The 27,666-nt window shown below is 38.7% G+C and overlaps 1 protein-coding gene across 1 annotated transcript in view; it reads right to left on the bottom strand.

Annotated features, from left to right (window-relative positions):
• Positions 1–27,666, bottom strand: part of IMPG1 (interphotoreceptor matrix proteoglycan 1) — a gene marked incomplete at its 5' end in the record, with an annotated part of 122,841 nt that overhangs the window by 41,658 nt on the left and 53,517 nt on the right. The window contains 3 exons of the mRNA XM_082729446.1: positions 25,033–25,323; positions 25,374–25,452; positions 26,358–26,434. Coding sequence (XP_082585572.1) covers positions 25,033–25,323; positions 25,374–25,452; positions 26,358–26,434 — 447 coding nt within the window. The remainder of the gene's footprint in view (positions 1–25,032; positions 25,324–25,373; positions 25,453–26,357; positions 26,435–27,666) is intronic.

Genomic DNA, 27,666 nt, shown 5'->3' with positions numbered 1-27,666 from the left:
AAGTAGTTTAGTTTCTGCTGGGAAACATTGGGAAAAGTTGTGAAATGAGTTTAAAAGATTATTAGGTGTCTTTTCAAGAAGATACTGAGCAACACCTAGCAGACCTTTGGAGGTTATGTGATTTTTAGAGGGTTCTGTGATTTTCATGGTCTTTGAGCAATTTTATAACTCTATAAGCTATAGAAAACTCATGGTAATTAAAATAATTTAGTCCTTAGAAATGCAGGCAAATTTTTTTTGGATGGGGATGCCATTGATTTCCTTCCTATGGAAGAGATAATTCTAAACATTCTATTTTTATTGCTGAGTGATTCTGACAGGTTTTGCATCATTTTGCAAATTTGTGTCAGCATTCCTGATTGCCTTTATCATGGGTTGGCAAATTTCTTCTGGAAAGAGCCAAATAGTCAATATTTTGGACCGTATAGGTCCTGTGGTCTCTATTGTAACTGTTGAGCTATGCTGTTATAGATCTAAAGTAGCCACAGTAAACCATGGGTATGGCTGAATGTGCGTGGTGAAACTGAATTTCATATAATTTTCACATGTCATGAAATGTTGTAATTTTTTTTTTTTTAATATTTTCTAACCATTTAGAAACATAACCACCATGCCTATCTTGCAGGCTGTACAGAAACAGGCAGGAAGCTGGATTTGGTCCACAGGACTGTAGTTTGCTGTTCCCTGGCTTATAGTTTGTCTGTTCTTTGGATTCTCCTTTGAACCATCTGCAACATCTTATTGGCTCCTACATTAACTAATGAATTAAATAAAATCTTCGACTATGTGCTCACTTTCACTTTATATTTGAATGAGAGTCTTGATCTTACCTTAAAAAACTATTCTTTTTTAAAATATTGATTTATTCGCTTGAGAAAGAGAGAGAGCGAGCAAGCAGGGGAAGAGCAGAGAGAGAGGGAGACAGACTTCCTGCTGAGCCCAAACTAGGGCTCCACCCCAGGACCCTGAGATCATGACCTGAGCTGAATCAACAGAGTTGGATACTCAACCAACTAAGCCACCCAGGTGCCCCTAAGTTTTTTTCTTTAACATTTGTGAAACGCAGTTACTGGAATTCAATTGAGTTATTTGGAGAACATGAATCAAAAGACTGAGATTCTCTGCCCTGGGTAAATATTAGACTCCTGGGAAGTTTTCAGAACTATATCAATATCTGGGCCCTTTTGTAAAGGAATTAAGTTAGACCTTTAACGGACGGCCTCTACATTGGTATGTTTAAAAAACGTTTGAGGGCATTCTCATGGGCTTCAAAATACCAAGTGATTTTATTGCTATCTTACACCGTGTACCTGGGAAAGTTTTTTTTACATGTTTTATCTAAAATGATCCTCAAAATTTTAGTAAATATTATAAAAAGTAATTACATTGCATACAAATTTGTAATTTATTTCCCATACCAAACCAAACCCTTTCCCATTATTTGATTTAATATCAGTTAACTAAATAACAAATAGAAACTTTCCTTTGGCTTTTTGTCTCCTTCCCTCTGTGTTGTCTGCGTCTGGACCTCTCTCTCCTGACTCTGACATTCCCACGCAGTGCAGCTAGTCAGCTGTTGCAGGGAGTCTTTGTATCCAAGACAATGCATTTTTGTTCCTTCTCCATCTTTCCTTTTAATGAGTTCCAATATACTCTTTCATTTTTGGCATATTTTGTTATTGCCTTCTTTTCTCTGGGCTCATTCTTTATATCATTTATGTCTGTTAACAGCCCTGTGAGAAATGGGGTTGTGCTCTATTTACAGACAAGGAATCTGAGACTGAGAAAATTTAAAAGTCCTACTCAAAATTAACTTACGACACAGCACAAAAGTTCAATTTTCCTAACATGTCCATTTGATTTCCATACAAAATTCTTAAAGTTGCTGACATTTCCCTCTTTGCCAGGGCTTTATTCATTTGTGTATGTGAACCCTCACTCATTCAACAAAAATCACTGAGTATCTATCTACCATTTGCCGGGTACTTGTTAGACACGGGGCAATTGCAGTGAATGAGAGAAATACATTTCCTGTCGCAGTGTTTAGAGTAGCTAAAAATACAGCAAGAGCTCCAACTTATTGATCATCTTCTATGTATGTATTTTATTGTACTGAAAGATCACATTCCAAGTTTTAAGGTGTTACCATTCGCACTACACAGATAAAGAAACTGAAAGCACAGAAAAATAAATATTCTTAAAATAAATAAAAATAAATTCTTAACATAGTACCAGTCATGAGTACTTAATAAGGCTGGTATTGGGATAATATACTCTTGGTCTCAAGGAAAAAGGGGAGTTTAGCAGGTGGTAGATGTAATATATGTTATGAGGGGGTGGATGGAAAAGGTATGAGGGGTGGGGACATTCAACGAAATGGTGCTGCTGAACCTTTGTGGATTACATGCTATTGACAGCACAGAACAATGACCCTGCCAGTTGGGGGCATGTGGATTTACTAGCATAGGAAATAAAATAAGAACTTGGCTTCTCGTTTTTTTAATAAAAAGTCTTTAAATCACTTATGCCACTATTTTCCAGGTGGTGTAACTGTCTCCAACTGCTGGGAGAAGTCGTCTACTGACAATGTCACCACCACTTTCCATTTTTGTTTAGGGACAGCCCGGAAGCTGAGATTTGTGTAATCGCTAAGCAAGGAGTCCACAGAGACCTTTTTTCAATGAAAAGACAGACTGGAGAAACTTCAAGTTAAGGAAAATTATGTCAGGTACAATTTAACAATTGTGAGTCTGACAATGAAACAAAATCCTTGTTTATATTCTTATAAGATTTTATAATAAAAGAGTAATTGAATTTATTAGCAATAAACTTTTACTCAGAAGGGCAGCTTACCCTGTTAAATCCCAGGCTCTGATGAGGCTAGTGCTGAAATTAATGAGCCAAATGGAAAAGTCAAAGAAGAGTCAAACTACTTATGATAAGAAAAAAACATATTGAAGCAAGGATGAGAAATGGGAATCTGAGTCCACAGAGTATTGGGGGATTAGCTCCCCAGTTTTCTATTGATGAGTACGTCTCACCAGACACACCACAAGACAATTTCCAACAGAGTCACACTCTTATGGAATGGTGAATTTTTAAAAAGACATACCACAAAATGAACATATTTGAAGGAGAAATTGGGTTCATGAATACTAAAATGAAGACAAAATATATACATATAAAAGACTAACTTATCCTGATATAATATTGTATAGCAAATCTTATAAAACCCCTTTTCCAGAAAAATTTAAACATAAGTATCAGGGTATACCAGGAAGAGAAAACAATATACCCAAAGACACAGAAGTGGAAGAGAGCTGGGGTCCCCCTAAGGCAGGGACTGAAATCAGCCCTTTGAGCAAGGGCTGGGTGTGAGTGGAGAGAGAGGGGAGTCTTAGATGCTTCCAGGCGTCCAGCTTGGGCACTTTCCTCGGTGGTTGGTGTATTCAATGAGACAGAGAATAGAGGAGAAGAAGCCTTAGCGTTTTTCATTTATAATCCATAAAATGTAGAGAATTGGCTATTTTGTGCATCTTATGGGATGGTTTAGAAATGAATTAAATAAAAAGGCATGAAGGGGCCCTTGGGTGCCTCAGTGGGTTAAATGTCTGACTCTTGATTTTTGGTTCAGGTCATGATCTCAAGGATTGTGTGATGAAGTCCTGCACGAGGCTCCATGCTGGGTGTGGAGCTTGCTTAAGATCCTCTCTGCCCTTCTCTCTCTCTCTCTGTTTCTCTCATTCTCAAAAAAAAAAAAAAAAAAAGACCTGAAAGAGCCTGGAAAGTATTAAAGCCCAAATGTCAGTCGTAGCTGTAGCTGTCACCATGGAGCAGTAGATCCCTAAGGATCCCATGCCCAGCAGCATCGGAATCCCTGGAGAGTTTGCTAGAAATGAAAATTTGCCCCATCCCAGTCCTTCAGAATCAAAAATCTGTGGGAAGGGCCCAACAATCTGTGTTTGAACAAGGTCTCGGGGGGAATTCTGATTCACGGAAAAGTTTGAGAACCTTCGTAATGGAAAGGTTCTATAGGGTATTATGGGAACGTTCACAGTGATGGAAGCCCGGCTAAGATCTGCTCCTGAAGAGGATGTCAAACACCATTGTTCTTCTGCCTTCATGCCTTGAAAGTGGCTCCATCTACAGGTACCTCTTTACTGTATTTTTCTGTAAAGACTTGGGTCAAGAAGAGCTACATGAACATTTACATTTAATACCAAAGTCTGCGAAAGGGGAGCTCTTCCTTAGAATTAATTTAATTATAGGCAAGGAAATTCAACTTTAGGCAGTAGCTTTGTACTCTGAAGAATAAGAAATTCATAATGTGATCACACTGAAGTTCCTTTAGAAATGTTCTTCCATTTGACATTTAAAATGCTTTTTATATCAACGAATGCCATTTTGGAAAAAAAATGACATTTTGTGCAGTATATTTATAGAACTTGTTAAAAAGCAAATACGTGTTAAAACGCATGTTTGAATTTCCAGGATGTTGTCAATTCAAGCTGGTTAACACCTATCTTTGCTTACTTCTTAATGGAATATAAATCTCCCATAGAAAGAGAACTAGTTATGATCATTATTCATGGTTTTGCTGAAGTAATGGTTGCAGAAGATATTTGCATTTCAGCCACTTAAAGCAATCACTTCCTGCCTCAATGCGTTTTGTGAGTTGGTTCTGCAAATACATACTTTGAGAATATTCCTAGAGTACATCACATTGTACCAGCTAGAGGGAATCATTACGTTCAAAGAAGGAAAGAATGAAAGAGACTGGTTCTAAATTTCTGTTTTTAAAAGACAGTTTAGAAGCATGAACATTTTTCTTATACTTTAATAGTTCCAGTTGGAGTTATTTAAAGCTCAAATTTCTAACCATTATTCATCCCCAAGTGATCTACCAAAAGCACTTGAACTGCCTTTAGTGCATTTTGTTAATTTCATGTTCTCGCTATTGACAATTATACCTAAAATATATTTCATATGCTTTTATTTTACAATAGATTTTGAAGAATTTGCAAGATCTATTAAGAATAATGAACTGCACTTGAAGAAATCATAGTCTAATCACATATTAACATTAACTCATTAAAAAATTCAACTCCATAGGATATTGCTGGTGGTGGTGGTAGGATTTATAGCATCCTGCAAAGGCAGAATGCATAGGGAATATGAGCATTAAAAGAAAATCTGAATAATTCTGGCAACAGCTTATTATTTATTATCTGGATAAAGAAAATGTATCCATACTCTCCTTACTTGCAGTGAAGAATGCCTGAATCATTAATATCTTTCTAAGCAAATCATCTCCCTCTACTTTCAACATTTTAACTATGGTTAGGCAATAAAATATCACATTAATTAGGTTTACATTTGGTACCTATGACCCTGAAATCAACTAACCATAACAATCTTTGAGTCTCACTGCTACAAAAAAAAAAAAAATGCTGGGAACATCTCATTTAAAATCCAAGGACATCATAATTATTATTAATATCCATCCATCCTCTATCACCCATCCACACCCACCCTCACCCATTTATCTATCCGTTTATCTAGAGAGTGTCTTGGGGTAGAGGAAGACAAGATAATGGTCAAAAGTTATTGTAGAAAAATAGAGATTGCTTCAATTCAAGGACAGTTAAAATGGACCACCACATCTAGATGTCAGCACTGGGAACTATCCCAGGTGATTATGCTGTTTATCACTTTATTGAAACTGACAGATTTGGGTACACAAGAAGACATTTCCATGGGAAAATAGGCAATTCTGTAGCAACTTTAAAATTACTCAATACAGAGGGAGAGAGCCTCCTTCTTTTTATTAATTCAAGCAATAGGAAGCTAATTCTGAAATACAATGGCATGTATGTCTGTGGTTCCCACAATATTGGAATGGAATGAGTGGACAGCGAGAGCTCTCGGTTGATGTTGGCTGAGCAATGTTTCATGATGTTACTCCAAATGCCGCACTGCTCCTTGACGATGGATCCCCTTATGAAATGGGCCCTGAGCTGATCCTGGGCTGGGTTTCCCTCAGTCATTCTTGCTCTTTCCTCGGCTTGGACACTGACCCCTGTAGGTTACATTTCAAAGTCCTCTGTACCATCTGGTTTCTGGGTAGGTTTGGCCAACATGAGCAGTGGCAGACAGGGAAGGAAAAAGTGGGGCTTATTTCTTCTCCTCCATGTGTGCCTCAAGTCACTGGTAACAACTGTCTCTCCTCTGTGTCTGCACTCCCACTGGATTAGGCACTCCAGGTTTCCAGATTTCCACAGATAAGCTGGCTCCTGGATTCTGGTGATACCATCTCTTGTTTTTAGCTCCTTAAGCTCTGGGCAGTAGCAGTGCCTGCTCTTCCTAATCTCTGCGTTTTCCCCTAACCTCTCTTGTTTGGTTTCTCAGCTCCTTCTCTATCTGAGTAACAAATTCCCTGCATTAAAGTTCCTTTCTTGGGGCGCCTGGGTGGCTCAGCTGGTTGGGCGACAGCCTTCAGCTCAGGTCATGAGCGTGGAGGACCGAGTCTGGCGTCAGACTCTGCTCTAAGGGAGCCTGCTTCTCCCTCTGACGCTCCCCCTTCTCATGCTGTCTCTCCCATTCTTTCTCTCTCTCTCAAATAAATAAATAAAAATATTTTTAAAAAATAAAGTCCCTTTCTTGTAAATAATAGTTTGAACCATTCTATACTGCTGATGTTTGACTGTTTGACCTTTAAAATTGGCCACCTCATGCCTAAAGTAGTTTGTGGGTTTTTTTCTAGTTAGATTCTGACTGCTATGGGTCAACTAAGAAGAGACACTTCCCACCAAAAAGGGACTTTAAAGTGCTGGCCTTAGCAGAGCGGTTGCAGTGGGCATAGAGTGCAGGGGCCCGGACACAGCACTGGGTGAGCAGGCAAGGTGTGAGAGAATCGCCTGGCCAGTCTGGGGAATGTGCATAGGTAGCCAGCGCTTCCCACATGAGACCAGATCAGAGATTTTAACCTTAAATAGACTGGTTGAGTCATTAAGGAAGAGAAAATAGAAAGCTGATTCCAGAACCCTATGGAAAACTTAATGCATTTCTCACCCAAAATAATGCTTAAGTGATTTAAAACAAACTCTTCAGCATCCTTATAGGTGCCCCTTTTTATACTATTTATGTCATTATCTGGACCGTTTTAACCCTACCACTCCATTATCTGGCACCAGGGTGCTGGACAAAGCTTGGAGAGCAGTTCTGCTTACCGAATATGGTTTTAGCAAGATTTAGTTCTCTGTGTGTGGAGCCTATTGGATCTTGAGGCAAAAGGGAAAATGGGAACCTCTGTATACACTTACCAAACAATCCTCCCATATTTTAACCAAATAGACAAAGTTAATAAAAGCACTACAGCTTGGGGTACCTGGGTGGCTCAGTGGGTTAAAGACTCTGCCTTCAGCTCAGGTCATGATCCCAGGGTCCTGGGATCAAGCCCCAAATCGGGCTCTCTGCTCAGCAGGGAGCTTGCTTCCTCCTCTCTCTCTGCCTCTCTGCCTACTTGTGATCTCTGTCTGTCAAATAAATAAGTAAAACCTCAAAAAAAAAAAAAGCACTACAGCTCAAAATCATGACTATATGTGAAGCTCCATGTTGTTTCAGTCTGTTTATACCCATGTCAATCCTTGAAAGCCTGCCTGAAGGGGTACACAAAGGCCATTCAGGCAGGAACAGTGGGCAGGCTAGAAACAACTGTTCATATCATACAATAAAGCAGGGTTGTAGAATAAATGATGGTTTTTCTTTACTTTTTAAAATTTTGGTATTTTGTTCATGAATTTTTTTTGCAATTATTCTGAGTTTCAGAAATCTTGCATTTAAATATAATCTTGACTTAGTTTTTTGCTTTCCTTGAAATTTTGTGTCAGGAGACTAGTGTCTTACTCACTGTCCCATAGTGCAGCCCTACCCGGGCCCTACACATTATACATGCACAGAGTGGGTGTTGGGATTGGGTTGAGAGAAAGAAGAAAGAGAAAAGATCAGGCAAGTCTTGCAGGAATCCATGGAAGAGGATTCTAAAGAGTCGGCATTTCAGTATAGACTGGAGGTCTTAATAATTATTACAGAAAAATCTGAGGAAAAAACTAGGTCCACCAAATCCTGGGGAAATGGGTTTTGGATTGGTGGTGAGGCCACTGAAAACACAGATCTATATGGCAACGTATCTAAAGATACGTTGTTGTAGGGGCACCTGGGTAGCTCAGTGCATTAAGTATCTTGCTCTTGATCTCAGCTCAGGTCTTGATCTCAGGGTTGGGAGCCCTAGCCCCACACTGGGCTCCAAACTGGGCATGGAGCTTACTTAAAAAAAAAAAAAAAAAAAGACACTTTATTCTATGTCATGAATTTGTCAAGAAAAGTTGAAATTGGAAAAATGGCCTCAGAGAGCAGAGAATGACATTTGTAATATAACCTGGTATTACCAAGCAAAGTTGATGTCAATAATAACGGTTGAAAGATAGCATCACAGGGACGTGGCTGTAACTGCATACCATGTCACACTGGGTCTCTCCTGCAGCCTGTGCTTTGTGAGAGGAAGAAACAAGGTTAAGCAATGAGGAGAGAAAAAGAGGCTTCCCTGAGGCAAAATGAATTGAGGAATTCATAAGTTTGTGTGTGGAGGCTGCAAACTTAAAGAAAAAAACAAACAAAACAAGCCTACAAACCTACAAAACCTCAGATGATACTCATGAAAACAAGAGAGTTTCGTATCTTTTGTGGATGATGAAGGAATGGATTGAATTGCTCCAGAACTGTGAATTCTAATGTCTAATAAATCTCAGAAAGGTTTTTTCAAAATCATCTTTTCCTTTTTCTTTTTTTAGCTAGGAATTCAGGGCAGGCACTCCTCCATGAGTCATGCCAAGCAGAGGTTCCATTTTCCATGATGAATATTAAGGCAGTGAGGGCCCAGGTACTGCAGCACTCCTGTTGTTCTGTGGTTATGTTGAACTTCCCTTTTGTCAAAGCAGAAAAACCCACATTGAGAGAGGTGGTGAGTGAAAAGTTTACTTGGACGAGTTGCAGCGGGGCCCTCAGCAAGGGCCTTCCACCTGTCTAACCCCTCTGTCATCCCCGAGGAAGATGGGATGCTCTCTTCTTTCTGGACTTCAGTCGGCTTCCATAGTCTCACTCTCACTTCCATGGGCAGTCATTCCAAATACTCAGCCACTTACGGCAATGCTAGAACGCTAGAGTAACGTTTATAAGCTAGAAAATTATAGGTGCATAGCATAGGGTCAGTGTCTCTGTCCAACTTACAAGATGCATCTGCTTCCTTGAATTAGTTCTGCTTTTCTCCTTTCACTGAACTAGGTGCTCCTCCCCACCCCTGGTCCTTGATCAGGCATTGCTCTTTTGAATTTACTCTCCCAGGGAGATGCTTGAGCTGCAACCCAGCTTCCGTTCCAGGAGGCCCCTGCATTCCCAGTGCTGGTGCTTCACCCTTCTTTGCCCAGCACCTCCCACTACTGTTTTATTCCCAAGATCTCTCCCCTTACTCAGCTTCTCTCTTGTTGCCCTCCAGATCCCGTAGTTAAAACAAATATTCCCAACTATTAAAAAGCCCTTTAGGGGTTCCTGGGTGGCTCAGTGGGTTAAACCTCTGCCTTTGGCTCAGGTCATGTTCTCAGGGTCTTGGGATCGAGCCCCGATCGAGCCTCTCAGCAGAGAGTCTTCTTCTCCCCCAGCCCCCTCTGCCGGTCTCTCTGCCTACTTGTGATCTCTGTCAAATAAATAAATTAATTAAAAAAAAACAAACAAAGTCCCTTTTAGCTATTTAATTGTATTCTTCCTAACTTATTGTCCTTCTCCTGGCCCTCCTCCTCCTCTCCACTGTCCAGATCTCCCAGCTATAATATTTCTTCCTCTGTGTCTTGAAATTGCAAAACATCATGTCCTACTACTACTTTTTAAACTTAACATTCAAAAGATGCTCAAAACAAAAAGTGGCACACATCATTTGCTTAGTGTCCTTGGGTCACTCTGACTTTCAAAGTTGAAGAAATTTCCTGAAAGATCATTTGAGAATGTCACAAATATGCAACTGAAAGATCTGGTGGACATTATGGCAAACTCTCATATAGAAACTCTAATCAATAGGAAATTTGTCATCCTCCAGAATGAAGGTTTGCATGGAGAATCTAAAGAGACAGATTCTCCTAAACTCCAAACATATTCTAATTCAAAACAGACAAACAGATAAATACAAATAGATTTATTTATTTATCTTTCTACAAATGCTTTAATTTGTTTCATCTCTATAAATAAAGTTTGGTAAGTTTTGTAAATGCTGACTTTGGATGATATTTAGTAAGCATTTTATTAAAATTCTGTGGATTAGCACTTGTTTCAACATTCCAAATAGCATAAATCTAATATGTACGCTCTGTTAAGCATTCTACTTAACCTACCATACAAAGAACTTGCCAACTAGCAGAGGAGAGTTGTTTTTCTACCTCGATCATTGCCAAGCTAGAAAAATAGAGGTAAAAGAAACTGAAAATCCTCTTATCTTTTGGTACTCAGTGGTCAAAAGATGTTAATTTTTTTTCGGAGATGAATAGGATGTATTTAAAGATCAGGGTCCCATTTTCCTGAGATTTACATTTTTAAGTTCAAATGGAGGACGGGACCTGTCACAGAGCAGAACTGCATGACAATGACAAAAGTTTGCTCAGTTGCCTGTGTAGACTGCCCTTCTAGAAACTGACCACTGCATGTAACTTGTAACCTACTGACAATTTTAGAAAAGCAGTTTCATCTTAAAAACTAAATCAGGGCGCCTGGGTGTCTCAGTTGGTTAAGCATCTGTTCTCTCTCTCTCTCAAATAAATAAAAAAAATATTAAAAAAAAAACCCTTAAAAATGAAAAGAAACTATTTGTGAGAGTTTCCATCCATGCCCTCCAATCCCCTTACAAATGCTGTTCCTGTTTCTACTTTAGGATTGCTAAGATGTCACTTTTCTTCAATGTAAGAGTTGCTTCTTTGATTAAAGTGCTGATCATATTATAAACCTGTGATTCTTCACAATAGGACCCAAAGTGATGTTCCTTCCCCACAGTCTCAAAAGTGTTTGCTCCTGGTTACTCAAATCATTTTGGCCATCACTGGAACCTTATAGTATTTGTAAAATTAGAGAAAAGAGGGGCAGAATGACTTGGCTTCTCTCCTTAATTGCATAACCTCGTGTGAATCAAGATAAAGGTATACAAGATAAAGATCCTTGTAGCTATAAATGCATCATATCCCAGTAAGTTGGGAAGTGATAAATGGTAGTAATGGATGAATATGGAGTCAGTTAGATGCCATTATGTCCATCTAGCCTTGTCACCCTGTACCTCATTTGTCATGGCTTTCTTCTAGACAGCTCTCTTTCTAGCTATTGGGTATGTGTTTTTTGCTGCTGTTTCTACCTTGGGTTCCTTCCAGTTCCACAAATGCTGACTACCTATTATCACTAATGACATACATCTTTTACATTATGATTAAGGGCCTGCCATGAGGCCACCCTGTTTTCTCTTTGTACCAGATAAATTGTCTGATTATGACCAGATTCTGCCTGTTCTAGTTCTGGCTTTGCATTTTTTTCCCCCCTGCAGATCTAAGTATAAAGCATCCTCTGTTTGTTTTGTTTTGTTTTTACACCTACTAGGCAGAGCCATTCAAGAGATACTGTGATAGTTAATTTTATGTGTCAAGTGGGCTAGGCATGGTATCCAGATATTTGGTCAAACATTATTCTAGATGTTTCTGTGAAGTTTTTTTTTTTTTTTTAGGTGAAATGAACATTTCAATTCATAGACTCTGTGTAAAGCAGGTTTTCCTGTATATTGTGTGTGGGCTTCATTAAACCAGTTGAAATCCTTAATTCAAAAAACAAAAAACAAAAACAACAACAAAAAAGTTCTCCCCAGAGGAAATGGAAATTCTGTAAGCAGACTTCTTCCCTGAGTCTCTAGTTTGCCCATCTATCTTATAGATTCAGATTTGCCAGTCTCCACAACTGCATAAAACAATTCCTTAAAATAACTCTCTCTCTCTCTCTCTCTCTACACACACACACACACACACACACACACACACACACACACCCTATTGGTTCTGTCTCTCTGGAGAATACGGACTAATACACATACTGAGCATTTGACTTACCTCTATGTAAAATTATGATCACTTAAGTGGGGGGTTCCTAATACATATTAGAAAACTCCTATTGTCTGACTTGTACTGATTTTTCCAAGATAGAAAGAGAAGGAGGGAAGGAGGGGGAGGAAGAGAGATACTGACAAACACACAGAGAGAACATATTGTTATTGTGTTCCATTAGGCTTTAACTTCTAGGGTGGGAAGAAATTTGGTATCTTGTGTATAACATGGATGACGATAGGGGTGTTAAACCTGATGGTGGTCCAAATCCTTCAACCCGTCCTTCTCCTCCATCCATCATTATCTAAATTAGTCCCTGGTTTATTGTATCTTATATTATTTTATTTTACATTTAAACTTTATTTCATTTTTTAAAATAAAATCTTCCATATCTCTATTTCCTCCTCTCTTCCTCTGCTTCTACCCTCATCCATGGCTCCAAAACGTTATATCAGATATGGGACAAAATCCCTCACTGTCCTACTTTCAGCCACCAAAGCTGTGGCCAGACTAACTTTCCTAAGCCTCATTTTCATCATTCATTTCCTGAAAACTCAGAAGAAACTCTTTTTCTAACTTTAAGCCCTGCTTATACAAATCGTTTATCTACTTATTTCTCTGTATTCTTCTCTGAATCATACTCCAGCCTCTGCTTTTTCTTCTCATGAAACTTCTTCTATCTGAGGGTCATCTCCCTTTTCTTTGGCAAAGTGCTATGCTCCCTTTGGGGCCCACTTACAGCTCCATGTGTGCCTTGTTTGTTGCTTCTGCTTCTCATGGATTTTCTTCCCCTATGACCTAAGACAGACACATATGCTTTGTCTAGAAAATAATTTTAAGTAGTGTTTCTCTCTTATGCATAAATCTTACATTGTTTCTATTTCATATGTGTAGGTCTTGAATAACAGAGATCCATGGATGAGCCTGGTGGTGGGTATTAAGGAGGGCACGTATTGCATGGTGCACTGGGTGTGGTGCATAAACAGTGAATCTTGGAACACGGAAAAAAATTAAAAAAATTTTCAAAAAAATATAGATGGAAAGTGCACTGTAGTCTAGTGTGAACTGAATTTTCTTTTTCAGAGCTGTTCTCTCTGCTTGTTGAACAATCAGGCTGATACTGTTGTAAATAAGAGTTCTCCAACATGAAATTTTAATTTACTCCCAAATCTAGGCCTTGGAAACACTGCAGATGCATGTGACAATGCATTCTTTTTTTTTTTTTTTTTAAAGATTTTGTTTATTTATTTGACAGGGAGAGGAGAAAGAGAGAGAGGAGGGGGAGAAAGAGAGCATCCACAAGCAGGAGGAACGGGAGAGAGAGAAGCAGGCTCCCAGATGGGGAGGGAGCCAAATTCGGGGCTCGATTTCAGGCCTCTGAGATCATGACCTGAGCCAAAGGCGGACGTTTAACCAGCAGAGCCACCCAGGCGCCCCAGGACAGTGCATTCTTATCCTAAAGATGGGATTGCATTATTGAGGGTGAAGGATTTCTTCCAATATTTTCCCCAAGCAGTATCACCTTAATCTCTCTCCCCGTTTTGTCTTACCTTCTTTCTGAAAACTTTATCTCTTATTTACATGTAATAATGGAGTGATAGGTTTTTAGGTTAAGATCTCTCTCTTTTTTTTTTAAGATTTATTTGTTTATTTTAGAGACAGTGAGTGAGCATGGGGGAGGGGAAGGGCAGCAGGAGAGGAAGAGAGAGTCCCAGGCGACTCCCTAATGAGCGCAAGCCTGGAAGTGGGGCTTGATTTCGTGACCCCGAGGTCACGACCTGAGCCAAAACCAAGAGTCAGAGGCTTAACCCACTGAGCCACGCTAGCGCCCTTAAGTTAAGATTTCTGTTAAAATTGTCATAATGGCTTAATTTTGAAATTCATTTAAGGGCTTATTCATGTAGACATTCTCCTTGTCATTATAGCTGTCTTCCACTGAGGGAGGGATGATCCAGGAACCAGAGCCCAGCAAGTTTGTTCTCATTGTTTGAGTGCCGCCAAGTGCGAAAAGAAACAGAATGGAGCTGGTGTCCAGATAATCTGTGAAGAGGCTGCCGTGCTCTGTGGTGTGGGGCACACCTCTTGCTGAGCCAAGAGCTGCTGCATGCTGGTTTTCTGGCACGAGTGAGGAGCTGACATTTCAGCTCCACTGAGTAAAATACAAACACAACTGCAGTTTGCTAGTGGCCACTCCAAGAAATGAGAAGGGATAGAATGCAGATGCTAAACCAAAAGTGAAAAATAGGACAGATGCCAAACACTGAAATTAAAAAACAAAAAACCAAACATTACTGGGTTGTTAGAATAGAACCTCTAAATTGGGATGTATAGGGGATCAAGTCCTCATAGGTGTTACTAGCTCTGTAGATTTAAAGTAATCATGGAAGTAGCTTCCTGGAACAGTCAGAAAAAGAATTCCAGAGTCCTCCTGAATTGTTATATTTACTTATATATGCAACACAGTTCTTTATATTTGTGGGCCTCTTCTCTGTAAAATACTGGACAGATCAATCAAAAGCATTTGATTGATCAATAATAATGGATCCTCATCCATCTTTCTTATTAAGTAAATTTAAGCCAACAAAAATGAATGTAAGTGATAAAAGTGACCATGTCAAGGATCTGAGAACCAACACATGTTGACATCTCCAAGAATGTGCTCACCAGTCAGATGACCATAAAGTGCTAACAGGGAGGAAATATCTGGATATCTGAGAGGCATGGCCAAAACCAGTTCACCAGCCTGTTACAGACTCTGCAGACATGTGTATTACTACTTCCCACTGATGAGCCTATAACAGACATTGCTCATTAATCAGATCAGGCTTTCTTGCTGAACCTGCTCGTGGCTTCAGAATTCTTCATAATGATTTTGCCTCTTAAATACCACTCAATCAATTCACGTTTGTTCATCTCCCCTTCTATCACTCTAGACCAAGCTATCAATATTCGTAGTCCAGATTGTTGTTAAGACTCTTCTAATTGATTGCTTGCATTTTCCCACCTCCAGCCAATTTCCCACAAGCAGTGAGATCTATTTAAGCTCAAATTTGATGTGTCACTCCTTTGCTTAAAACATTTAATGGTATTAACAGGGCTTATCAAACTCTACGTTTCTAGAGCTTCACTGCCTTTTTTTTTTTTTTTTTAAGCTTTTATTTATTTATTTGACAGATCACAAGTGGGCAGAGAGGCAGGCAGAGAGAGAGAGAGAAGGGGAAGCAGACTCCCTGCCTATCAGAGAGCCCCATGCAGGGCCCAATCCCAGGACCCTGGGAACATGACCTGAGCCAAAGGCAGAGGCTTTAACCCACTGAGCCACCCAGGCGCCCCTAGAGCTTCTCTGTTTTCTATGCCGGCTTTCTTCACTTTCCTTCAATATGCCATGCTTCTTCCAGCTTTCCCTACTTGCCTCTGCCCAAAACACTCTTCACCATTCCTCCCCAATCCTTGTTTTTGTCTTCCTGTCATTCAGATAAGTGTACATATTATTTCCTTAGGAAAATCAATTGACTATATAGAATTGAAAATAAAGAATATATATATTATGAATTGTGCACCCCATATCCTTTGTATCAGCCAAATTTTATACTAAACTTTTGTATGCATATGTATCACACTGCTTTGTTTTTTATTTTGGATTTGTTGTTAAACATTCACCAGCACTTCACAGAGGAACTCCAGTGGTCACAAAACTAATGGGCTGTATTGGTTTCCCTCCCTTTCCTGTTTTAGTTTCCTGTTCCTTTACTGGTTTTCTTGGGATCATCTCCAAAATACCCCCTTATAATCAAATCCTTATCTCAGGCTCTATTTTGTGGGAGACTCAAACCTTGCCAGTCATGGAGTGTATACGTAATCCACTATTTTATCTCCATATCTAATAAGCACAACATAAATATTTGTTGAATGAATAAAATAAGCACAGGATCCCAGAGAGCCACTACTAGCTAAATGAACTTGTTGAAATCTTTTTTACTCTGTGGTTTACTGGCCCAAGGCGGGTTTGCTTGGATCTGTGGCCTGCAGTGCTGCTGCAATTCACCTGTGATGGACCAGTCTCTCATCTAAAGATGAGAGACAGGGTGGGGTGCAGGGAATCTAGATGGAGCCCTTGGAAAAAAGTCAATGTGTACCAGTGCCAAATGAGACAAAACCAGAGAGTGGACTTCAGTGAAATGGAGGAAAAAGTGAGCTCCCCTGGGAAGGGAAGAAGAAGAAATGGTGGTGTTAAGCTGAGATAAAGTTGCCACGGGTTACTGCAAGCTGCTTGGTACCGACCATCCTCTAAATATCTACGTGAGTGTGTTTAAGGGAAGGACTATGAGGGTGGGAGGAAGGGAAAGTTGCGATTTCTAATGACAACTGCTTCTACCTGCTTTTTGCCCTTGCAGGATTGGCAGAATTTATCTTAGAAACATGGTCTTGGTTCAGTATAATGTTAGAAAGAGATTAAACAGAACACTATTCTGCATAAAAAATAGGATCATAATAAAATCGGGAAGAGTCTAGAAAAAGAATGGTCACTGAGGGGGTTTTGAGAGAATAGGGGCTGACCATGGTGCAGCAGGGAAGTTCCACGTGGGGGTGGAAAGTCAGAGCACAGATCTCCTTGGGAATTGCTGAAATTTGGGTCATGGCCCTGAATTTACCAAACTTAAATTCTGAAGGACAGCACTATCTCGCCTGACATCTAGGTGAAGTTTAGAATGACCAAATTAGAGAGTTGGACGGACTTCAATTCACTCTTCCTCTTTCTCTGGGCATTGTGAAGATCGGATCTACAGCCCAAGTGTAATTGCAAGCCTCAGCTGAATGGCTATTCCTTCCTTCCTTCAGACGCTATTTTCCTCATAGACCTCTCTGAACAATTTTTATCAGCAACCTATTCCTATTAGGGAAACTTACTGTTTGAGCCTCAATTTAAAGTACAAAGAAGAAAAGGCAAAAATATTGACCGCAGTGATTTAAAGTTCAGGTGAGTTTTTCTTAGAAATCTTTCCAAGTCTTTCTATTGTCCTTTCATCCTAAAGTGGAACAATTTAAATAATGCCTTTGCCAGGACTTCATGGTTAAGTTAGGATATGAAAAGTTTTTGGTTAGCAGAATGGCCGATGGCATATTTTTTTTACTTCATGACTACACATTAATCAGTGTGGAAGTTAATGTATCAAGTGTGGAGGAGCTGATGAAAGTTCTTCAGCACTCTTATTTTGATTAAGGTATTTACCAGTGAGGAATAGCACCTTGTATCACCTTCCACGTGAGGCTGTCTGTCTCTAGCTTCAGAAGAACTGACACAGGGTGGGGTGCACCTTCCAGAAGTTTGCGGTCTGAGACTTACTACAGTGGTAGACTCATTAAGGTTGACAATAGTAACAAATAATTATGAAATCCTAATCATGTGCCACACACTGTGTTTAGTGCAGGAGGTTTTGTTTTGTTTTGTTTTTGTTTTTGTTTTTTTTTAAACGTGTTCTTTTATTTTAGGAATTCAGTTTTAAGGGGTTACCAGACATGCATAGTAATAATTTCAGTACAGAGTGGTAAATGTTTGATGGTGGTATATATGGAGTCAGGAAACAGATGGTAATTATGAGTTTTTTCAGGGAACGGTTGGGGAAAGCTTCACTGAGGAGGTGGCACATTAGCTAGAATTTAAAGCACGAGTAGGAGGTCATTAGGCAAAAGGAAAGGAAGGGTATTATAGGCATGAGAGAAAATAATTGGTGCAAAGTCACAAGCATGAATATGGATGACGTATTTTGGCAGTGATGGGTGGTGTGACCAGAAGAGATAGCAGGCTACTGTTTCTGGATCACTGAACTGATTTTCTCTGAACTTCTTAGTAGGTAGGGCAAAAAAAGGAAATAATCAAATTATTCTTATGAACTCTGACTTTCATGGAGGTATTATGATACAAATTCATTCTTTTGCTCCTTCAATTATTCAACATATGTTAATTGCTTGCCTAGTAGATGCCAAGCATCTGGCTGGACACTGATGATACTGCAAAAATAGAGATGGAATGAGTCCTTAACCTTATGAAACATTAGCAGCTCTCTCTACTGAGTTCTCTATTGAGTTCATTCAGTTTAGATCATCTCACTGCTTCCTTTCAATGGAGTCAAATGCTGAGGTGAGATTAAGAAAATTTGGAAATGTGAGGTGATTTTAATGTATTACCTAGATGGGATGTGCTTGCTAATTTTATGTCAGCTGTCGGGCCATGGGGTGCCCAGATATTTGGTTAAAGCTGATGTGGTTGTAAGGGTACTTCCAGATGCATTTAACATTTGAATAGGTAGATGAAGTAAATTGCAGATTGCCTTCCCTAATATGGGCCTCATCTAATCAGTTGGAGACATGAATAGAACAAAAAGCTAAGTAAGGGAAAATTCTCTTTGCTTGACTGTGTTTGAGCTGGGACATTGGTTTTTCTGCCTTTGGACTTAGACTGAAATTATACCATTGGCTCTTGTGGGTCTCCAGCTTGCTGACTGTACATCCTGGGACTTCTCAGCCTCCATAGTCACATAAGCCAATTCCTAATATTAAATCAGATATAGATAGGGATGCCTGGGTGGCTCAGTCAGTTCAGTGTCCAACTCAGGTGGTGGTCTCAGGTGGAGATCTCAGGGTTGTGGGATTAGGTCCTGCGGTCAAGCTCTGTGCTGGGGCATGAACCCTGCTTGGGATTCTCCTTCTCCTGATCCTGCTTTTCTCTCTCCATCTCTCTCTCTCAATCCCCCTTCCTCTCAAAAAAAAAAAAAAAAAATCAGAAATAGATATAAATTTCTTATTGGTTCTGTTTTTCTGGAGAACTCAGACTAAATACAGGGGAATAAATGACAAAACAATGTCCAATAGCAGAATAGCTTTGCCCAAAGTTTGCTTTTTCACTACTTAAAATATTGCAATTTATTAGGAGATCTGGCTTGCGACTTAAATGAAATGTCCAGCAAGTGAAAATAGCCTATAATTTGGAAGAGAGAACACTAAAGAGGTTTTCTCTCTCTCTCTTTTTTTAAAGATTTTATTTATTTATTTATTTGACATAGGGAGAGAGAGATCACAAGTAGGCAGAAAGGCAGTCAGAGAGGGAGGGTGAAGCAGGCTCCCTGCTGAGTAGAGAACCCAATGCAGGGATTGATCCCAGGGCCCTGAAATTGTGACCTGAGTCAAAAGGCAAAGGCTTAACCCACTGAGCCACCCAGGTGCCCCAAGAGGTTCTCTTTTGATAGATCAGATCATCATTCTAATGAGGGAAAAGAAAGATGTATTGTTGTCAATACACACCTAAAACAAATCAAACCACAAAAAAATTGATAAAATTTTTGAACAAGATGGATTCATGTTATGAGGAAGACAGGGTGTTGAGTTTCTCCAATATTTTATGACTCTCACTTTATGAAATAGGAGTGATCTTAACAGTTAATTGGCTCTGTAAGAACAAACGGCTTAGGATCAACTACCTCCCCAAAATGTTAATAATAGAAGATCTCAGAATTTTATACAAAATACCAATTCATTTAGCGTTCTAGAGGTATATTTTGCAAGTACTTTATCTCAAGGGATTAACTACTAAGTCAAACTGCTTAAACTGAGAGATTTCTATGAGTGCTTTATTGAGATTTTAATGGGTTGGTGGGTGTTTGGTGACACTAACCTTAAAAATTTTCCAGGCTAAATTTACCTCAGTAATACCATGGTGTAGGAAGTTTGGAGTCCTGGTTGTCATTTTACCTGTGCATGGGGGAGATGCAGAACTGTGTTTTGAGAGAGGGAAGCTTTGGTCTTGTCTAGAATGCTTGTGTTCCCCTCCCCCCATTTCCATGTGTATAAATAGAAGGCCTTTTTATTAGGACACTTACTAGTTAGGGTCTTCATTTTTCATTAAGATATGGCATTTCTCTTCCCAGCTGGGGTGATTATGAAAGCATGTGGATCTGCCTTTAATTGGTAACAGAATATTTGCACTCTAGGCCCATGTCAGCAAATGCAGTGCTTCTTGGTCAATACTAATCAAAAGCTGAGTTATGAGATATAATTTTTATTTATGGAACATTGACTAAAAGTTATGCAATACATTCATTCCTCTGGATACTCTAAAATCAATCCTTGAATTAAGGCAGACTGTCAGAACCTAGCCCCTCATAGAACTGCTGTAATGAACTAGGCTTTAGCATTCCTTATGCCTCTCCAGTGAAGCAAAGTGCTAAGAAACTCAGAGGCAAATTCACAAGTTACCCAAAGCAAACTTATAGAACTGTATAATGTTTATTTTGTACACAATTTTCCTTAGAGTCATTTGATTTAAAAAAGCAAACTCTTGAGGTGAAACATAACATAAAATTTTAAAATGCATGATTCAGTAATTGTGAATTAGTAAATTTACAATGTTGTGCAAATACCACCTCTATCTACTTCCAAAATTGTTTTATTACTTCAAGAATCATCTGACATTTTTTGCTTTATCTTTTCTTCTATTTTTCTAATTCTCTAAAATCTTTTTGTATTTCCTACATGTCTGTAAATCATCATAAATTTTTTTTGAATGAGGTAGGATTTTAATAAACAAATTATAAATAAAAACTAACAATAAGCTCCAGTGCAGGAGATTGAAGAGGAGGAGTCAGGAAATATGAGAGGAATCAAGAAGTGATTTTGTGGAAGCCAGATGAGGAAGGAATTTCTAGAAGGGAGTGGTTGACAGGAGCCCTTGCTAGAAACATCAAGTAAAATAAAGATGGAAATGAGGCTGCTAAATTGATTAATTAGGATCCCATCTGTGATTTTTTTGAAAATTGTGTCCCTGTAATGTATGGTTAGAGGTGAAACCTTTGTGAAACTTTAAAAAAAAAAAATCTATAGCGTTGTAAAACAGAGAGAAAAGAAGCTGTGGTTTGAAGGCAAAGCAAGTTTGAGGGAATTTTTTTTAATGGTGGGGTAGGTAAGCCAAATATAACAGTGGGTGGAGGAAAACTGACATGGTGTCAGCTTTGCAACCAGCTACGGTGTGACCTTGAGCAAGACACTTCACATTGCTAGCCTTGATTTTCTTACCCATGAAGCACAGTAGCTTAACCAGATTATGTCTAAGATTCCTTCCAGCTTTAGTGTTCTAAAATACAATCTTGAGTGAAAGGAATGTATAAATATATGAGAACAGTAAAGCAATTTTGAAAACACAATAATGCACTCATCATGATATAGAATCATTTTTATTAACCTACCTGAAATACTGATCTTTAATAAGGTTTTATGATATCATAATGAAAGAAAGGAATCCACTGAGCATTTGCTATCAACAACTTTACCATAAAGGTTTGCTTTGTATTATACAGCCCACTTATTTTTGTTTTTATTTTTAAAATTTTTTCCAAAGATTTATTTGTTTATTTTAGTGAGTGTGAGAAAGAGAGAGAGTGAGGGCATGGAGAGGGGCAGAGAGAGAGGGAGAGAAATCCTCAATCAGATTCCCCACTCAGTGTTGAGCCCAATGTAGGGCTCCATCCCAGTATCCTGCGATCATGACTTGAGTCAAAATTGAGTCAAACCATTAACCAGTTGAGCCACCCAGGCACCCCTACAACCAACTTTCAAATAATTTGAAAGTCAAAATAGTGGTTGATGTGGATTGTAGTGGATTATAAATGGCCATAAAATTTTTGATACTTCTCCTATCTAGAGATAAGGTCTATGTTTCCTCTTCCTGAACTGAGATGATCTCTATGGCTGTCTAGCCATTAGGATGTGAGGAATTGACACTGTTTCCAAGCTGTTAAGAGAGATTGGCAGCTTCCACTTTCTGACTGCTGCAATGCTGACTCTTTAAACCTATGATGCCATGCTTTAAGGATGCCCAAGTAGCCCTGTTAAAGAGACCTAGATAGAATAGAAATGAGCCCCTGCACCCCAGTTCCACCAACCAACAGCTGTGGTTGAGTACTGAATTGCCAGCCATATGAATAAAAAAAGATGTTCAACACCTGTTAGCTTGAGATACTCTAGGTGACACAACATGTGGCAGAGAAAGACTGTCCTCACTGATCCCTGCCCAAATCTCAGACTTAAGGGCAAAATAAATGATCAATATTTTAAGCCACAAACTTTGGGGATGGTTTGTAGTGCAAAAATAGGTAACTGTATCATGCAGTTAAAATTTATTCACTAGTAATCAGGTAAGCCAAACATAATCTTTATGGGTGGTTCTGCTTTTGTGCCAATATGTATTTGAGAAAAAAACTTGTATTCCATAAAATTGCATACTAATTGCACACAAGGTTTATGAGGAAGGTAGTAGTGAAATAGACCACTCAAAACCTGTAGAATTTTGTAAAGAGAGCCCTACCTAAAACAGTAACAATCCTATTAAAAACATCAACCATAACATAGTAATTTGACAACAGTTGTAGAAATAAAAGCAAAATTAAACTATTGAGAGCATACCAAAATAAAAAACTTTTATACAGCAAAGGAAAGCATCAACAAAACAAAAAAGCAACCTATTGAAAGGGAGAAGATATTTACAAATGATATATCCCATGGGGGTTATATGCAACATACATAAAGAATTTATACAACTCAACACCAAAAAAAACAAATAATCCAACTAAAAAATGGACAGCTGACCTGAATAGATATTTTTCCAAAGAAGACATATAGATGGCAAACAGATACATTTGAAGTCGCTCAATGTCAATAATGATGAGAGAAATGCAAATTAAAACCACCATGAGATATCACCTGGCTACCTGTCAGAATGGTTAAAATAAAAAACACAAGAAATGGGCAGAAGATATGAACAGACACTTCTCCAATGAAGACATACAAATGGCTACCAGACACATGAAAAAATGTTCATCATCACTAGTCATCAGGCAGATTCAAATTAAAACCACATTGAGATATCACCTTACACCAGTTAGAATGGCCAAAATTAGCAAGACAGGAAACAACATGTGTTGGAGGGGCTGTGGAGAAAGGGGAACCCTCTTCCACTGTTGGTGGGAATACAAGTTGGTGCAGCCTCTTTGGAAAACAGTGTGGAGATTCCTCAAGAAATTAAAAATAGAACTTTCCTATGACCCTGCAATTGCACTCCTGGGTATTTACCCCAAAGATACAGATGTAGTGAATAGAAGGGCCATCTATACCCCAATGTTTATAGCAGCAATGGCCACAGTCGCCTAACTGTGGAAAGAACCAAGATGCCCTTCAACGGACGAATGGATAAGGAAGATGTAGTCCATATACACTATGGAGTATTATGCCTCCATCAGAAAGGATGAATACCCAACTTTTGTAGCAACATGGACGGGACTGGAAGAGATTATGCTGAGTGAAATAAGTCAAGCAGAGAGAGTCAATTATCATATGGTTTCACTTATTTGTGGAGCATAACAAATAGCATGGAGGACATGGGGAGATAGAGAGGAGAAGGGAGTTGGGGGAAATTGGAAGGGGAGATGAACCATGAGAGACTATGGACTCTGGAAAACAATCTGAGGGTTTTGAAGGGGCTGGGGGTGGGAGGTCGGGGTACCAGGTAGTGGGTATTATAGAGGGCACGGATTGCATGGAGCACTGGGTGTGGTGCAAAAATAATGAATACTGTTATGCTGAAAATAAGTAAAAAATAAATTAAAAGAAAAACACAAGAAATAAAAGTGTTGGAGAAGATGTGGAGAAAAAGAAACCTTTGGCACTGTTGGTAGGTATGCAAATTAGTGCAGCCACTGTGTAAAATACTAGTTTCCTCAAAAAATTAAAAACAGAATTACCATATAATTCTATAATTCAACTACTGGGTATTTACCCAAAGAAAACAGAAACACTAATTTTGAAAAGATACATGTACCCTCACGTTTATTGCAGCATTATTTACAATAGCCAAGATATGGAAGCAACTCAGTTGTTCATAGATAGATGAATGGATAAAGAAGATATGGTATATACATATAGTGGAATGTTACTCAGTCATTAAAAAGAATGAAATATTGCTATTTGCAATAACATATTTGGACCTAGAGTATATAATGCTAATTGAAATAAATCAGAGAAAGAGAAATATGTGGAATTTAAGAAACAGCAAATGAACAAAGGAAAAAAGAGAAACAAAAAAAAATAGGCTCTTAAACACAGAGGAAAAACTGTTGGTTAGCAAATGGAAGGTGCATGGGGGGATGGGTGAAATTGATAATGGGCATTAAGAGTACATTTATCTTGATGAACACTGAGAAATGTATAGAATTGTTGAATCATTATATTGTACACTTGAAACGAATATATTACTATATTTTAATTATACCTGAATTTAAAAAATAAATTTAAAAAAATTTTAAAAATTAAAAGAAATCAGCTATAACAAATCTCCTGTGTCATTTGCATTTAGAATCACGGTTCCTCCTTATCAGCCTTATATCCTGGGGTTTCTGTTTCCTTAAAGACATTATTATGTATAGCTTCACCAGAAAGCTATACAAAGTGGAAAGCATAAGGGGCTCTAGAAGCCACTAAATCAGCTTCTTTTTGCACTAAAAAAAAGACTGCTGCAGAATTTTAATTTTTTTCTTAAATTCTTCATAAATTGCTAAAATTCCTTTTTAACTGTGATAAAGTTGAACTCTATTGCCTCAAAAATGAACGGTTTTGGAAATTCAAAAGTGAACCTAGAGGATTCCAATGTTTACTGACATCCTTACTTTTCAATTACACATGAGCTAATAGGCACCAAAGAAACATATGTAGCAGAACAGATGGTATGAATGGTCAGCCTGTATATGGAAAACAATACATATACTGACTGTAAAGGCCAGTACTGTGTTGCCGTAGTCCCTTATCCCTTATGACTTACCTTGTCCTGATGGACTCTCAGTTTTGAAGCCTGGAAGAGAAGGCTGCTCTGTGTGTGCAGCAGTTAGTACTGCTTTGGTTTCAGCTTCTTTCACCAGATCCATCGGGAAAAGGGGGATCAGTGCTCTCTGTGGGCCTAGGGCCCAGGGAGGGGGAAGGACACTGAAGATAGCCTCTTCTTCAGAAGAGGGTGCTTCAATGGATTGTTCTTCAGTCAGAAATGCAGGCGTGAGGAGACCTTCTGACTTGAGAATGACTTTACCACTAGTCTTTGAGGTGGTGTCATAGAATCCTCATAGAGGATGTAATTAGCTAACAAAGACTTTGTGGTAAAAAACTCACCAGGTACACTGTGTCCTGTTCTGTCCACTGTCTCAAGCCTGGATTGACCAAAAGGAAGTTCTGGACTCAAAGTAGCATCCTGAAGAATGAATTGAGAAAGACATGTTGAGAAGTGACATCTCCCTGTATGTGAGAAGGACTACACTCTATGCTTTTCTCTTTTATTTAGAGTTAAGCAAATCATTTTGTAGTTGACTTGAATCTACTATGGATTCGTCTTTTTTCCTACTGTGGATTCTGATATAGGTTCTGATACAGAAGTTTGTCATGGAAGGAAGACATGCATTGATAAAGTGGCAAAATATGATTAATTGGCCTCTTGGCTAACTGAGTTTGCCTGGGAAGGGTTAATTAATAGCTGAAATACTTTGAATTTTCTACCATGTTTGAATTTATGAATTCCTTCATTTAAAGAAGGAATGGAGCTTAGTCAGTACTTCCAATTATGAATATCCCATTGACAGCTTTTGGCATAAATTAAGCAGACATAGCTTTAAATGAAATATAAAAATTATTACAGAATTTATTATTTTATTTTGAATACATTAAACCCTCATAAATAAATACAAGTAAGGCCTTAAGACTTAAGAACATGCTTATAAAGTATGCTTATGTTTATATTTATTTCCGAAATTCAATATTAAATTATATATTCTGCTTTAAGTATTCTTTTCAGTTCATGAACATGTGTTTCTTCTATCAAAAAAGCAAATCTTGACACTAATTGAAACAAAGATCTAACAACATTGAAGAAAATTTTTGAGTTTTAGGATATTTGAAATGCAAGTTGTATCATATTTTTTTAACACAGAAACTGGAAGTGGGCAACAAAGTACTGCCTGTAAGATAGAAAAAAATTATAATTTGCATTGCAAAGAAGATTTTGCTCTGTTCAGTCTTTAAATTGATTTTTTTTTTTTTTTGATGCAAGCTTTTGAGGCTTTGTTCCTACTTGAAGAGCAAAAGAATAACAAACTCACTTACCTTTGTGATATCAGCAAGGAGTGTAGGCAGCACTGACTGGAAGTCAGGATTGGTGCCTGGCAATGACCCCCAAAATTCTGCAGGTGAAAAATCACAAGGTTTGAGTATTTATTTCTTTTTTTTCTTTTGTGGTTGGACACTAAAACAGTCAGGGTTGAAAGGTGTGGCAATAATCAGTTTTTAGAGGCTGGTATAGCAAATCATTAATAAATTAGCATCATACAAACTAATAGTCATTGATGTGAATGATATATTGGAGGACAGATGCAAAGGGTACATCTTGTATGTTTATGTGATAAGAACAGTTATCAAAGTAGATTTTTAGGGTACTTAGTTTAATTGTATAGATTTGGATCAGGCAGGCATATAGATTGGCTAAGCCAGTGGGGATGAAGATATAATGAAGCTAACAAAAAGAAATAGCTAGAATAAGCACTAGAACCAAAGACCACTTGCAGAGTCCTATTTCCACCTAGAAACCTGATTCTCAGAATATCCCAGAAGGTTGAACAGAGACAAACCAGAGTACCAGATGGTCTCTAAGATGACTCTGAAGCTCATGTTCTTTTGTCTAGGAGATTCTTTTGCCCTGCATCTTGTCCTCAGAAACTTTTTGATGTTTTCCAGTATTGAGTTTGACTACCTAAACCAGAGAAATAGAACTGGCAGAGAATGCCAGTTTCATGTCGTGTCATGCTAAAATAGAATTTCTAGTGTCCACCTATTCTGTTAAGAGTGCTGGGCATAATGAGGAATTCTAGGTTTATGGGCCCCTCCAGGTACCCTCTAAGAATCCTGAATGTGCCTGATGATCTTGTTAATTTTTTTAGACTGCCTGATATTCTCTGCCCTCAGAGGTTGACTTATATGAACTATATCAATGGCTTTTTGCCCTCTGGCCTTGGGAAGGCTTAGATCATTAGGTAAACCCTTCACGCCTTGAGGTAGTAATGGGGCCTTACTGCTTCTGGCACCAGAGAACTGTCCTGTTCTTTTGTGTATTAGGAAAAACTTTATAAATAACTCCTTCATCAAACTCTCATGCTGTCCCAATTTGAATGGCCATCTGTTTCCTTCCTTGGACTCAACCAATTTACTAGGTGAAGGAATCTGTTTGGGTCATGCCAGTGGAACAGAACTATCCACGGGTGCTTCTTTCTACCTGGACTCCACTGGGTAACTGTGGCTAACTACTGAATGGAAACTCTGGGCTTCTCCTAGACCTATTCTTGTTATGAAGTAGCACCCAATGGCTCACCAAATGAGACCCCGGTTGGAGTGAGGAAAGAGAAGTGATTCCATTCATGAG

The sequence above is a fragment of the Mustela nivalis genome (genome assembly GCF_964662115.1).
Source record: "Mustela nivalis genome assembly, chromosome: 5".
Classification (NCBI taxonomy): Eukaryota; Metazoa; Chordata; class Mammalia; order Carnivora; family Mustelidae; genus Mustela; species Mustela nivalis.
This window is presented reverse-complemented; position numbering and strand designations above follow the sequence as displayed.